The sequence below is a fragment of the Lepidochelys kempii genome, chromosome 5 (assembly GCF_965140285.1).
Source record: "Lepidochelys kempii isolate rLepKem1 chromosome 5, rLepKem1.hap1, whole genome shotgun sequence".
Lineage (NCBI taxonomy): Eukaryota > Metazoa > Chordata > Testudines > Cheloniidae > Lepidochelys > Lepidochelys kempii.
The window spans coordinates 123,099,709-123,115,673 of record NC_136384.1 but is presented as its reverse complement, the minus strand read 5'-3'; the positions used below and the strand labels follow the sequence as shown (position 1 = coordinate 123,115,673).

The window sequence follows — 15,965 nt, the reverse complement described above, 5'->3', positions numbered from 1 at the left end:
TGAAGCACTAGTTATTCCCTTCATTGACACTGCAAGGCACATGTGTCGCAGCATCAGGATTTTATAACGTTTGACTGACTTTCATGGTATGTTATTCTGCACTAAGGTCTAACCACTTACAGGTTTGATAAGGCACCTTACTGTTATTATGATCTGTGGGACAGAAAGCCAGACACTCCAGCTGAGATTGGGGCCCCGTTGTGCTGGACACTGTACAAACAGCGTAAGAAACCATCATTGCCTGAAGAGTTCACTGTGCATGACAGATGAAGGGTGGGAGAAAGCAAAGCATATCATCAATGGGGAGATGAGGTACAGGGTCCCAGTCTAATGCCTCTTTAAGGCAGCTTGACCATGGTGCTTTATGCTACTGGGGTGTTGTTGGAGCCAGGAATATGGTCCATTGGAAGTAACAACATATTTCCTCTTTATTCTTTTTTCTAAGTGCTTGCATTTAATAGCTTGCCATTTCCAGCCTTGCAAAGCAGCAGAAAAAGACCAAGCTCATCATGCTGATATTATGTGTCCATAATCACCGAGCTGCAATGTTAACATCGACTGCTTGCTGCTAGTGTCCCACTGCTGTATCGCACTGCGCTCTTTTCCCCTGATGGGTCAGGTCAGGAACTGATTCCTCAGCCTGCACTCTCCTAGCGGCATTGTCTCTGCAGCGCTCGACGTAGAGAGGAGCGTATAATTAAAGCAGTAGTATTTGTATGATAAGCACAAAGTCTGCCCTCCTTACACGCATGCTCCTGTTGGAGGTGTGAATCTACAGCACACTAGCTTGCCAAGCTCTAACTGGCCATGCAGACGAGCCCTGGGGATAACTGCACATTGAACTCAGTGTTGCTCTGCAGATTTATACCAGCCAAGGATCTGGCCCGGGTAGATTCCAAAATAAGTGAAATGTACTAAGGTTTAACAACTCTCTTGCCGAGGCAGGCGGCCTCCTCCATCGGCAATTCAGCCCCACCAGCACCTGTTTTGATAAGGGAATGAAGGTGATTCTTTAATTCAAGCCCTGTACCGGACCCATGAGACACTTTCTGAGCCGCTGCCACGTCTACACTGTGTCCTAAACATGGTGACTGTTTATGGTTCTCCCCCGCTACAAGTCATGAGCATGAATTTTCACATGAACCTTTCCAAGATAGTCAAGTGCTTCATTGTGAATAAGCTGCTGTCCTCCCCACACCCCCACACAATCACACAACTCAAAACATGTAAAATGATGGTAAACTGGTCAGTAAAAACCTGCCTAGATTTCCGCAGTATTTTTCTCCACCCTTTTGCCCAGCGCTGGTACCCGCACAGAAGAGAGACAGCATTTGCTATGATAGCAGAGAATACAAAGCCCCATTCTATTAGGTTTTTACAGGTAATAAGATTGGCCCTGGTCTTGGCAGCGCTCAACCTGTTAATGTGTCTATTGTATGAGGCCAACCACTCACCTCCACCGCTGCCCTGGTTTTCAGGTCCAGTGTATCCACTTTGAAATGCCAGTGTTCTAATAAAATGTTCATGCCTCACAGTATGCCACACGCTACAGCTGTGGCGGGTTAGAAGCACAGAGCAGCGGCTGAGCTTTAACAACTACTGACGAAAGTTTGTCCAAGACGTGCAGCCTCCTCGCGGCAGATGTCCTGTAGGCATCTACGGGAGTTCTGCCTATGCATGAAGTGGCCATGACACCAGATTCCAGGCAGAGAGTGACATAGCTGGAAGCAGGGCTGGTGGAAATTTTTCAAATTTCAAAATTTCCATGGTATCTTTTGTCAAAAGTTCCAAGTTTGATGGGAAAATTGGGACATTTCTCCGTTTTTTCCTGTTTTTCCTCAACCAACTTGAACTGAAAGTAGTGTTATATAATCTGCTAAAAGGTGAAGCTATCTTCACCTAGCTGTCACTGCAGGATGTCATGATTACTTCTGTGCACTACTACAGTGGTTCTCACGGGGGTCCGAGGTCCCGTGGGGGGCCACAAGCAGGTTTGGGGGGGGTCTGCCCAAATAAACTACAGAACAGGGCCGGCATTAGAGTCGCTGGGGCTCAGGGAAGAAAGCTGAAGCCTAAGTCCCATCGTGCAGGGCTGAAGCCAAAGCCTGAGCCCCACATGGGGGAAGCCAAAGCCCGAGCCCCATCATGTGGGGCTGAAGCCAAAGCCCGAGCAACTTAGCTTTGCAGGGCAATTGCCTGGCTTGCTACTCCCTAATGCCAGCCCTCACTTTTAATCTACTGGAGATGCAGAATAAACAGTTGTTGTGGCACAGGTGGGCCATGAAGTTTTTATAGCAAGTTGGGGGATGTGGGTCGGGCCTCAGAAAGGAAAGTTGAGACCCCCTGCTCTACTATATGGCAGGTAACCCCTTTTTTGTATACCTCATTTCTGTGACTGTATAACAGGGGGCACAGATAGATGTTTAAGCAGTTTTTTGGAAATAAAGGGCTCGTGAAATCATTTACGTCGCTTCAGCAGCGGATTAAAAACCAAACGGTGCTAAAAATGTAGATCTGAAAAAGTAATAAGATGCATAACATCTTACCCAGACTCAGTGAGGCAGTTATTGCAGCCCATTAATCAAATATTGTTAAAGCATTTGCTAAACTTAAAATAGCTAGAGAGTAAATTCATCTCATTGCTTTGTAATTAACTGTAATTTACATTTAAGCAATTGATTTATAACCTACCTGAGCACTTAACATAAAACTTTTCCCTGGGTTTAAAATGGCTGTGGTCAAAGGACAAGATCCACCAGCCTCACTCACGGTTGGCCATGTCCTTTATGCAGAATGCCTGCAGTACCCATGAGGAAGCAGGAAATCTCAGGTTCCAGAGAAGTGCTTTCATTAAACTATTGCATCATGAACATCCTGGATAAAACTGGATTTAGTTTCTCACTCAAGATAGTCTCTAAATCTCAGACTCCATATCCCTCCCTAACCTACTTCCTGTTAGATACCTGAAGGGTCCACCAGAGGGCACTAGGTTGGTGCCCCCATGCAACCAGTGAGCCCTCTCACCAAAGAGGTTCTACTAGAAAGTGTCCTCTCTCTGCCCCCAAACCTCACTGGATGTCTTTGTTATATTTCTCCATTCAATTCTCATTTAGCATAATAGGTATAGAGTGCATGTGATCATCAGAAAGCCGCAAATTCCTAATCAGAATGTGAACTTGGCCAATCTGCCAAGCTGAATGCAAAAGTTTGCTTATGCCAAATTTGCTCTTGTGCAATAAGAATTTTTTTTAAAAAAAAAATACTACATTTTGGGTTATTTTATTTGCCATTTGTTTTTTGAGTCTCTAAAGGTCATGTTTTCTTGCCTCTCTCTGAAACCATCAATGCTGGAAGCTTTTTTTAAAATGAAAGGTGAGATTCTCTCATCACATGACTCCAGCAGCTGAGACTTTAGGAAGCACACCACATTTTGTGAGAGCCATAATAAAATATCAAGAGTTTGCAACAAATGTAAAGATACTTTGAAGGTGCAGCGTTTTCTCAAGAGAAGACTAAAAGAAAATATTAAAGGTATACTGTCAACTTGAAAAAAATTCAGATTTTCATCCAACAGTTTTGTAGCTACTTTAGAGACACAAAACCCTTAACATTCCTGTGCCTGAAGGAGATTAGAGAAAAACAATATTTTTTTCCAAGTTAATTTTGTGCATGTGACAGCACTTTGTGCAGAGTCCGGTTCTGCTGAAGTCAGCTACACTTAATGTCTCATGCATAAGTACTATGAAACCTCCCTTGTGTGGAGGAGGAATTCATGGGTACACTCTTCCCAAAGCCTCACATAAGGTTCTTTACTAAAAATTGCAAGAGAGCTGCTGTTGACTCTTAATTTGGAGTTAGCAGTATTCTCTTCCCTTAAACTCTGAAGAAGGCAGAGAGCCTGGGGTGAGGGGGATGGGGAGCTCCCTCTTCCTGGAGTCAGGCAGTACCTGAAGAAACAGAGAAGATAGTCCCCCCCTCCATACACACAACTTCACTTGACTTCCCTGAAAGTTCTAGGTACTCTGCAAATCAAACGCTCGGTCTCTCAGTCTGAGTTTCCCCACCCTTAAAATGAGGTGACTGACTTACCTCTCTCACAGGTGTTATGAAACTTAATTGTTGCCAAACACTTAGCAAATGAAAAGCATTAATCCAAGAAAAGGAGGTATAGAAAAGCTTAATTCACACTGGGTGAAATTCACCCATATACAGAGTCAGCACAAGCCCTATGCACCAGTGAAGTCCCACTGATCCTCAAAATAGGGCCTTGGGCTGGTTCTCTGCATGGGGCTGAATGTCACCCATTTTATTTTGAATTCACATATGAATTTTAAAAAAAAACAGATACAGATGACAGCATGTCTGTGAACGATTTCCGCTCTGAGAGGTCCGGCGACAGATACCCTGAGTTCTTCCACGGAGCAGATGCTCCAGGAGCTGCAGCAGTACAGTCTTCCACATAAAACCTACCAAATACCTCCACTCTTCCTTGAAGGATTGGAGAGTAGTCCGGTCTTCATGCCCATCCTTGACCCCTAAACCATGCCGAAAGAGATCACCAATCAGGGCTCCCGGTGGTGACTGGTTTATGTAATGTGGACACCTGTCTGCTTGGAAACGGACTGAGCCCTCTAACTCGTTTCATAAAGAGTCATCAGAGACTCATGACTGGAGCTGGTGTTGAACTGTCAACACTAGGCTCCCTAATGTATTACCAAACCACCAACCCAACCAATCCCTGCCACTCGTGCCTTTTGGCACTTTATAAAATTACCAAAACCATGAGGTGTTCAGAGACCCCCCCCACAGCAACAGAATACAGACCAACGCAGCTGGTACTGGCCGCTGGGCATATCTACACTGCATGTGGGGGTGACCTTCCAAGTCTGTGTAGACAGACTCATGCTAACAGGGTTTATGATAGTGCTCTAAAAGTAGCCGTGTAGGTGTTGTGGCTTGGGCTACCTGGGCGGGAGCTGTGGCGGGGGGGGGTGATGTCTGGGGGGGGAGAAGGGAGGGGAAGGCCCTGGAGAGCCCGATCTCCAGCCTGACCCGCTATGTCAAAGCAACATCTAACCATAGCCATTGATGGATCTAACCTCCATGAACGTATCTAATTCTTTTTAGAACCTAGTTATACTTTTGGCCTTCAAACATACCCTGGCAATGAGTTCCACAGACTGACTGTACATTGTGTGAAGAAGTACTTCCTTACGTTTCTTTTAAACTTGCTGCCTGTTAACTTCATTGGGTGACCCCTGGTTCTTGTGTTATGTGAAGATGGGGAGTGGGGGGAAATGTCCTGTGTTAGTTTGCATGTCTTTTGTTAATTGCTCTTCAAATTCTTTTTTGGCCTGCCTAATTATACTTTTATACTTGATTTGCCAAAGTTTATGTTCCTTTCTATTTTCCTCAGTAGGATTTGCCTTTAACTGCCTCATTTACTATGCTCTTTAGCCATTGTGACATATTTTAGGTCCTCTTACTCTGTGTGTGTGTGTATGTTTTATTTGGGGTACACATTTAGTTTGACCTTCCATTATGGTGTTTTTAAATAGTTTCCATGCGGCTTGCCAGCATATTACTCTTGTGACTGTTCCTTTTAATTTCCGTTTAACTAGCTTCCTCATTTTTGTTTAGCTCCCCTTTTTGAAGTGAAATACTACCGCGGTGGATTTCTGTGGCACTTTCCCCTTACAAGGATGTGTAAATGTATTAAATGTTTAATTATTACCGAGCAATTCAGCTATATTCATCTCTCTGGACCAGATCCTGTGCTCCACTTAGATCTAAATCAAGAATTGCCTCTCCCCTTGTGGGTTCCAAGTGCTGCTCCAAGCAGCAGACATTAATGGTGACTAGAACATTTTATCTCTGCATCTCATCCTGAGGCGACATGTACCCAGTCAATACGTGGATAGCTGAAATCCCTCATTATTACTGGGTCTTCTGTTTTTTGTCACCTCTGTAATCTCGCTGAGCATTTCAAAATTACCATCATCATCCTGGTCAGGTAGTCGGTCGTATATTCCTACTGCTATACTCGTTATTCATTAGTCATGGAATTTCTATCCACAGAGGTTCTATAGTACAGTTTGATTCATTTAAGCCTTCTTTCCGGTCTGAATTTGTCTAGTTTCAACTTCCAGACATTAGATCATGTTACCCCTTTCTCTGCTAGATTGAAGGGCCCATTAGCAAATATGTATTCCCCACTTAGGTACATACAGGCTTAAATTTGTAAACAGCGAGGCCAGTTAACCACTAGAACAAGTTACCAAGCTTCATAGTGGATTGTCCAGCACTGGCAATTTTTAAAGGAAGATTGGAGGCGTTTCCAAAAGATCCGAGCTAGGAATTATTCTGAGGAAGTTCTAGGGCCTGGTGTTATACAGAAGGTCAGACTAGATGATCACAATGGTCCCTTCTGGTTTTGAAATCTAAGAATCTCTATGAATGTTCCCCCTCCAAACACCCCACCCCACAACTCCCACAGGGTTCACACAGCTCTGCTCTGTTTCCCTTTCCACTTCATGCAGTCACAATAATCAAGTCACCCCTCAACCTTCTCTTTAAATTACTCTCATGACCCTTTCCTCAAACCTAGGCTGGGCTTCAAGTAGAGAACAGAACTGAACGCCACCTGGATATGGGGTGGTCTCTGGCTCAAGGGGAAATTTTTTCACAACCCTACAGCAGATCCTAAGAGTATGTAACTGGTAAGCTGACATTAACTGGTCCTGAAGATGGTATGCGTCTCTATGATGGTGTCTATGATCCCATTAAAACACATCTGTAAAATCTGTGTAGCTGTCTTTAGAGCACAGAAGAGTGGGCCTGGAATGGAGGTTACTCAACGTGAGTGAGACAAATTACTGGCTGCTCTGTCTTTTCCTATTTCTTAGTTCCACCACCCTTCCCAGGGATTCCGCTTTGGAACTGTGCGAGAAAGCAGCGCTGAAGATTATGTCAGGCAGAGCTTCCCAGAGATGCATGAGTACATGAGACGGTACAATGTACCTGCAACTCCTGATGGAGTGGAGCACCTGAAGTGAGTCTCTGCATGCTAGCTTCGTGTGATAACAGGCTGATCAAAGAGCAATTAATTTCACAGTCCTTGGCTGCACCAAGGCCCTAGTCCAAAGCTCCTTGAAGCTAGTGGACAGCTTTCCATTTACTTCAATGGGTCTTAGTTATTCTGAGTGTCCTCTGTACATGCTTTCTAGATTCATCTTGCTTTGTATATTTTTTTAATGGGTAACAAACTTTGCTTGCCTGGATCGTATCCGATTTTCCTTTTTCAAAGGCATCAGCAGCATTGCGCTGGCATGCTAGAGACGGTGAAGAAGGCACAAGCTCATTCTCCACCACTAGAAAGGAGAAGTACCAAAGTAACAATGACAGCATGAATAGCTGTCCTCAGGCAAAGCAGCCCTTTCCACTGCAACTACAGTGCCAAGATGACCCTTCTGCTGCTAACTGGTGGCAAAATAAATCCTGGCAGGTGTCAGTGCTTGGAAGAGATTCATTAGGCAGTGGGCACTATCCATGAGCCAGGTGCAAAGTACTGATAAAAACAAACATTAGAAATCTCAGTGTCTCCCACACAATAGCAATAGGTGGATTGCCCCAAACAGAGATTCCTTATAAAGGAATTAGCTATTCATTTAAATAAGAACATTAGTGACATTAGATCAGCCTTATAATTTTCCACCATCAGTCCTCATGCTTCCAGAAAGGAGTGTGCTTTCAAATGCGTTTCACTCACAATGTTTTGCAATTGATTACATACATTACCAGATAGGAGGCTGCAATCATGGGCATCATTACCCACAGTTGAGATCCCATGGTGATCTGTATAACAAATTGCCTGTGATTATATTTTTTAATAATTTTTCTGGCGCTCTGATTGGTTTGCATAATTAACTCCTAAAACTTTGCCACATCCTCAGCTGATGTAATTCAGTATAGTTCCACAGAAGCCAGTGGATATCTGCCAGTTGGGGATTTGGGCACTTGGTTTTTGTTTTTTTTTCTTTGATTGGATGAGAACACATGGTGCACATTTCCACACATGCTTTCAGTACTTTCAAATTTGCTTTCCATAAAACATTCATACCAATGAAACTCAGTCATCTGAATATTCATGGAATACAAATACAAGAGAAAAGGAAGCCTGGATGAAGGACATTCATTTTAAAATAGCAGCATGTATTCATGGAAAACCTTTCATAGGGCTTGCCCAGCTCTAACTTTTACGATAGTGTAGGTAGATGTTAGAAGCAGCATAAGGAAACCGAGCCTGAGTGACAGCCTTAGAGATTCTTGGTTTCCTCCCCTGTGGTCTTTGTGCTACTGTGCAAGGAACTCAATTTGATTCTCACCCTGTTGCACTTTCCTTTTTCCAAGTCAATGATATGTCAAGTGAACAGAACTGGTCCTTATAAGGATATTCTGTGAGCCAGATCAACCTCTCTGCACATGAACCTTTCAGTCTTTGATATTTAACTCAATTCTGTGTTTATATCAATAGCCCCTGATCCTCGTCTTTATTGGGCTTATAACGTAGGTTTTGGCTTGGTTTTGTGTTGGGTTTATATCGGAAGCTTCCTAAGAACTAGATCAAATATATTCCTGGTTTCCACCCCTGAAACAATAGCTTCTGTATCAATGAACACAACTGTACAGCTGCTCGTATTGATTCTATTTTCTTACTTTGATCTTGAATACAGGCATGATCCAGAGAAACTAGATGCCTTCATCATGGATAAAGCACTCTTAGATTATGAAGTATCAATAGATGCTGACTGCAAACTTTTGACAGTGGGGAAACCATTTGCCATTGAAGGTATTTCACACAGTATCGTTCTCCTTCTGATACATTCTGCCTGCCAACATGGAATGCAGACATCAGAATTAAAGAATATCGGCCAGATCCTGACCCCACTGAAGTCATAGCAAAACTCCCATCAACTTCAGTGAAGCCAGTATTTCCCCTTATTTGTCTTTCAATGTTTTAATTTCAGCTTTCAAATCACTTGCCTATTACATTACTGTACGTTCTCTGTCTCACTGTTATTTATTATTGTGGTAGCACCTACAAGCCCCACTCAGGGAACCCCATTATGTTAAGCACTGTATAAACACAGAACAAAAGTCTCTCTCAAAGAGCTTGCCATCTAAATATTTAATCTCAGACTAGTCCTATGTAGGCTAAAGAGGAGAACACAGCATGCTGAAAGGGTGCTTTGTCATTAGGGGAGTGGCCCTTATACAACAAAATGCTTAGACATGCTCAGCAATTGCCCAAACATTAAAGTAACTCTATGGTAAGAGGTTTAGTCTATTGCCATAAAACGGGGTGGTATTCTTTATAAGGACAGCTTCCCCACTGGGATTTATCTGTGCCTATGGGGCTAATCCTGCTTGCTCCTGTGTGGGAATGGAAAGCCTTGAAGGCATCAGAACCTATCTATGTTGACTGTGCCTGGACATAGGATGCCAGAGGACTGGTGCAAACAGATGTTGATGTCTTGCCCATAGAGCTGTGATCCCCAAGGATTATTTCTTCATTGTTGCAAGGGAGAGGCAGATACTTTAATGGTCAATGGCTAGGTAGATCCACTGGCCATATCCCTTTGCATTGAAGAACTACTGCAGCCCAAAAGTTGTGATAAGTGCTTGGTGGTAATATTTCTACCACATCCACAGTGGATCACCCTGCACCAAGTCTGTGTATACAGTCTTCCCTCAGGGAATAGAAATTGACCCTATACTTGAAAAAGAAATGATACCTGTACCACTGTCAGACAGGAGAGACTCTTTTTCACAGTTCAGGGTGGAATAACATAGCTATTATATTGGGGGGAGGGATAGCTCAGTGGTTTGAGCATTGGCCTGCTAAACCCAGGATTGTGAGTTCAATCCTTGAGGGGGCCGTTTAGGGATCAGGGCAAAAATCGGGGCTTAGTCCTGCTTTGAGCAGGGGGTTGGACTAGATGACCTCCTGAGGTCCCTTCCAACCCTGATATTCTATGATACTGAAAGACTTTTCACCCATAATAGTTACTGACAAATTCAAAAACTCCATTCCCCCTCTGTAGGCACACTCACCCCCCCAGAATGGATTCCCATAATCCCCCTTTCAAACAGTCAGCTTGATTATTCAGCTGGGGCTGGAGCTTGATTTAAAATAACTAATTCACCCTCTCCAGTTACCTGACCTCTGAAAATGTCAGTGTATTAACAGTGACACACAGACAGCTTCGCATTGCAGCCTGAAAGCAAAACTTATCAATGAGAGGCTCCAGCCCTGCAAAGCACATTAGCAGCTATTAGACCTCAGGCTTCATTTTTGTGATGGATGGTCCATGGAAATGATTTTTTCCCCCTCCTTCCAAGAACAACCAATCCAGTTGCACCATCACAAGGCAAGGAGACCTCTCCCAGAACCTAAACAGATGAAACTGATGGAAGCTGATTAGTTTAATCATTCAATCTAGAGGCACCAAAGATGCCAACCATATAGCAAATCCCTTTTGCTGGAATTGAACAGTGAGACTAAGTTGTTGCCATTTTATAGCACACTAGGACATTAAAAAGCAATCCATTTTTACTTCCCACAAGGGGTTATAATGGTCATAAATCCGTCTATCCATCAGCAGTTAGGTTTATACTTAATTAAGCATGCATGTGAGAAAATGACTTGCTTTATGGCGATACCTACAAAATTACAAAACTTTGAATCCATTGAAGTCAGGAACAGTAAAAATAATAAATAATAAAATCAGACACTACATCTTCGACCATCAAACTGCCACATAGTTATGATGCATATTGTACTTGTTATTTTGTGCTGTCCTTTGTGTTTTTCCCCCACACACAGAGTAGCCATATACTTCCAGTCTGAACTACTTATCTTTAAGATTAAGGAAAACAAAAGGACACCAGTAAATTTTCCACCTTGGAACAGTGTGTATGTCTCTTCTGTACAGTTAGTTATACAGGCTGCAGGAACTTGGAGAAAAACAAACACACACACACACCAACCTCTTATAGAGTGCTTTTCAACAGTAGATCTCAAAGCATTTTACAATTGGAAGTCAGTATCATTATTCCCGTTTTAGAGATGGGAAAATTGAGGCACAGAGAGGCAAAGGGGACTTGCACAAGGTCAAGGAGACAGCTGCAGCAGCACAGGAGCTAGCAAACAGAGCTGTAAACAGGGGAGTTTGAGTGGGAGTTCTGTTGGAGGAGAAGGTATTTGTGTTTGTTTGGCTTTGTATTGGTAGTATTTGTATGTGTAGAGGCTTGTAGGGGCTTTGTGCTGGGAGAGAAGCTGAGCCCTGATTAGGGGGCGGGGCTTCACTGACTAGGGGTCCTATAAAGGTAGCAGCCAGTCAGGCAGCAGCACAGACAGCTGCAGCAGCACAGGAGCTAGCAAACAGAGCTGTAAACAGGGGAGTTTGAGTGGGAGTTCTGTTGGAGGAGAAGGTATTTGTGTTTGTTTGGCTTTGTATTGGTAGTATTTGTATGTGTAGAGGCTTGTAGGGGCTTTGTGCTGGGAGAGAAGCTGAGCCCTGATTAGGGGGCGGGGCTTCACTGACTAGGGGTCCTATAAAGGTAGCAGCCAGTCAGGCAGCAGCACTGTCATAAATATAAAGGGAAGGGTAAACCCCTTTGAAATCCCTCCTGGCAGCCCCCTACAGGCCAAAGTGGATGCTATCCAAAAGTGGCCTGTCCCAAAGTCAAAGAAACAGGTTCAATCCTTCTTAGGCTTGGCCGGTTATTACAGACGATTTGTACCGCACTACAGCCAAATCGCTGCCCCACTGACAGACCTAACCAAAAAGAAACAGCCAAATGCTGTTCAGTGGACCGGAAGGTGTCAGAAGGCCTTTAACAAGCTTAAAGCGACACTCATGTCTGACCCTGTACTAAGGGCCCCAGACTTTGACAAACCGTTCCTAGTAACCACAGATGCATCCGAGCGTGGTGTGGGAGCAGTTTTAATGCAGAAAGGACCTGATCAAGAATTCCACCCTGTAGTGTTTCTCAGCAAAAAACTGTCTGAGAGGGAAAGCAACTGGTCAGTCACTGAAAAAGAATGTTATGCCATTGTCTACGCTCTGGAAAAGCTACGCCCATATGTTTGGGGACGGCGTTTCCACCTGCAAACCGACCATGCTGCACTAAAGTGGCTTCACACCGTCAAAGAAACTAACAGAAAACTTCTTCGGTGGAGTTTAGCTCTCCAAGATTTTGATTTCGACATCCAACACATCTCAGGAGCTTCTAACAAAGTGGCTGATGCACTCTCCCGTGAAAGTTTCCCAGAATCAACTGGTTAAAATCGTCCTTGAGATGTGAAAAATATTGTTAGTCTTTATGTACTTGGTAGTATATTTAGAGATGCATGTGTCTTATTAACTCTGTTTTCCTAGAGCTCCAGGAAGAAATCCCAGCCAGTGTTTCACCCTAGCTGAGATTTGGGGGGCGTGTCATAAATATAAAGGGAAGGGTAAACCCCTTTGAAATCCCTCCTGGCCAGGGGAAAGCTCCTCTCACCTGTAAAGGGTTAAGAAGCTAAAGGTAACCTCGCTGGCACCTGACCAAAATGACCAATGAGGAGACAAGATACTTTCAAAAGCTGGGAGGAGGGAGAGAAACAAAGGGTTTGTGTGTCTGTCTGTAGTCGTCTTGGCCAGGGACAGAACAGGAATGGAGCCTTAGAACTTTTAGTAAGTAATCTAGCTAGGTATGTGTTAGATTATGATTTCTTTAAATGGCTGAGAAAAGAATTGTGCTGAATAGAATAACTATTTCTGTCTGTGTATCTTTTTTGTAACTTAAGGTTTTGCCTAGAGGGGTTCTCTATGTTTTTGAATCTAATTACCCTGTAAGATATCTACCATCCTGATTTTACAGGGGGGATTTCTTTATTTCTATTTACTTCTATTTTTTATTAAAAGTCTTCTTGTAAAACACTGAATGCTTTTTCATTGTTCTCAGATCCAAGGGTTTGGGTCTGTGGTCACCTATGCAAATTGGTGAGGCTTTTTATCCAACATTTCCCAGGAAAGGGGGAGTGCAAGTGTTGGGAGGATTGTTCATTGTTCTTAAGATCCAAGGGTCTGGGTCTGTAGTCACCTAGGCGAATTGGTGAGGCTTTTTACCAAACCTTGTCCAGGAAGTAGGGTGCAAGGTTTTGGGAAGTATTTTGGGGGGAAGGACGCGTCCAAACAGCTCTTCCCCAGTAACCAGTATTAGTTTGGTGGTGGTAGCGGCCATTCCAAGGATAACGGGGGTAATATTTTGTACCTTGGGGAAGTTTTGACCTAAGCTGGTAAAGATAAGCTTAGGAGGTTTTTCATGCAGGTCCCCACATCTGTACCCTAGAGTTCAGAGTGGGGGAGGAACCTTGACATGGTGTGTTTCTCTCCCTCCTCCCAGCTTTTGAAAGTATCTTGTCTCCTCATTGGTCATTTTGGTCAGGTGCCAGCGAGGTTACCTTTAGCTTCTTAACCCTTTACAGGTGAGAGGAGCTTTCCCCTGGCCAGGAGGGATTTCAAAGGGGTTTACCCTTCCCTTTATATTTATGACAAGCACAGACAGCTGCAGCAGCACAGGAGCTAGCAAACAGAGCTGTAAACAGGGGAGTTTGAGTGGGAGTTCTGTTGGAGGAGAAGGTATTTGTGTTTGTTTGGCTTTGTATTGGTAGTATTTGTATGTGTAGAGGCTTGTAGGGGCTTTGTGCTGGGAGAGAAGCTGAGCCCTGATTAGGGGGCGGGGCTTCACTGACTAGGGGTCCTATAAAGGTAGCAGCCAGTCAGGCAGCAGCACAGACAGCTGCAGCAGCACAGGAGCTAGCAAACAGAGCTGTAAACAGGGGAGTTTGAGTGGGAGTTCTGTTGGAGGAGAAGGTATTTGTGTTTGTTTGGCTTTGTATTGGTAGTATTTGTATGTGTAGAGGCTTGTAGGGGCTTTGTGCTGGGAGAGAAGCTGAGCCCTGATTAGGGGGCGGGGCTTCACTGACTAGGGGTCCTATAAAGGTAGCAGCCAGTCAGGCAGCAGCACAGACAGCTGCAGCAGCACAGGAGCTAGCAAACAGAGCTGTAAACAGGGGAGTTTGAGTGGGAGTTCTGTTGGAGGAGAAGGTATTTGTGTTTGTTTGGCTTTGTATTGGTAGTATTTGTATGTGTAGAGGCTTGTAGGGGCTTTGTGCTGGGAGAGAAGCTGAGCCCTGATTAGGGGGCGGGGCTTCACTGACTAGGGGTCCTATAAAGGTAGCAGCCAGTCAGGCAGCAGCACAGACAGCTGCAGCAGCACAGGAGCTAGCAAACAGAGCTGTAAACAGGGGAGTTTGAGTGGGAGTTCTGTTGGAGGAGAAGGTATTTGTGTTTGTTTGGCTTTGTATTGGTAGTATTTGTATGTGTAGAGGCTTGTAGGGGCTTTGTGCTGGGAGAGAAGCTGAGCCCTGATTAGGGGGCGGGGCTTCACTGACTAGGGGTCCTATAAAGGTAGCAGCCAGTCAGGCAGCAGCACAGACAGCTGCAGCAGCACAGGAGCTAGCAAACAGAGCTGTAAACAGGGGAGTTTGAGTGGGAGTTCTGTTGGAGGAGAAGGTATTTGTGTTTGTTTGGCTTTGTATTGGTAGTATTTGTATGTGTAGAGGCTTGTAGGGGCTTTGTGCTGGGAGAGAAGCTGAGCCCTGATTAGGGGGCGGGGCTTCACTGACTAGGGGTCCTATAAAGGTAGCAGCCAGTCAGGCAGCAGCACAGACAGCTGCAGCAGCACAGGAGCTAGCAAACAGAGCTGTAAACAGGGGAGTTTGAGTGGGAGTTCTGTTGGAGGAGAAGGTATTTGTGTTTGTTTGGCTTTGTATTGGTAGTATTTGTATGTGTAGAGGCTTGTAGGGGCTTTGTGCTGGGAGAGAAGCTGAGCCCTGATTAGGGGGCGGGGCTTCACTGACTAGGGGTCCTATAAAGGTAGCAGCCAGTCAGGCAGCAGCACAGACAGCTGCAGCAGCACAGGAGCTATCAAACAGAGCTGTAAACAGGGGAGTTTGAAAGGGGAGTTTGTCTTGTGGTGCTTGTGTGGGGTTTGGTTTTGCTGTGGGTGGTGGTGTTTTGGTGTGGTTTGTGTTTCCCAGATTAACAGGATTTAGGTGGGAAGGCTATGACAGATTCAGAGGTGGCAGTGGGAGTGACCCATGTAGCAGATGACACAATGAAGATGACTGGATGTGGAAGCTGTGGTATGTACATGATCCTGGAGGGGGCACCTGGTAAGAGTTTTGTCTGCATGAAATGCCGTCTGATAGAGCTGATGGAGGAAAAGATCAGAGGTTTGGAGATGCAGGTGGAAAGTCTGGTAGAGTTTAGGAAGGGGTTTGAGCAGATTATGGAGCAAAGACATGAGGTATCTGAAGGGAAAAGCTCAGACTTGCAGATGGAAGCAGGACTAGGGAATTCTGAGGGGAGACTGGGTGAGGAAAGTGGTCAGTGGAAGCATGTGACTAAAAGAACTAGGCAGAGGAAAAGACGGGCTAGTGAAGGAGAAATAGAGCTTCAGAATAGGTTTGCAGAGTTGGAAAATGAAGAAGGGGCTCAGCAGGTAGTCACTGAAGGTGACAGGGCAAGGAAGAAGAGAAGAGCGGTTAGTCCTATAGGAAAAGGGGAAGAGTTAATGGAGATTACACCAAATATGAGCCCCAGGAGGATACAGGATGGGTTAAAAAGGATTACAAGGGAGAATGGGAATGGAAAAAACTTGCAGCCAGAGGGAACAGGGAATAGACTGGAGAATAGCACCGTCACTAGGAAAAGGCAGGTCTATGTGATTGGGGACTCTTTATTGAGAAGAATAGATAGGCCTGTAACCAGAGCTGATCCAGAAAATAGGAGGGTGTGCTGTCTTCCAGGTGCTAAGATACGGGATGTAGACCTGAGGTTAAAAAGGATTCT

General features: G+C 44.6%; 1 protein-coding gene across 1 annotated transcript in view; it reads left to right on the top strand.

Moving 5' to 3' along the window:
* Positions 1-15,965, top strand: part of GRIN3A (glutamate ionotropic receptor NMDA type subunit 3A) — a 99,835-nt gene that overhangs the window by 53,059 nt on the left and 30,811 nt on the right. The window contains exons 4-5 of the mRNA XM_073345715.1: positions 6,906-7,051; positions 8,733-8,848. Of these exons, the coding sequence (XP_073201816.1) occupies positions 6,906-7,051; positions 8,733-8,848 (262 nt within the window). The remainder of the gene's footprint in view (positions 1-6,905; positions 7,052-8,732; positions 8,849-15,965) is intronic.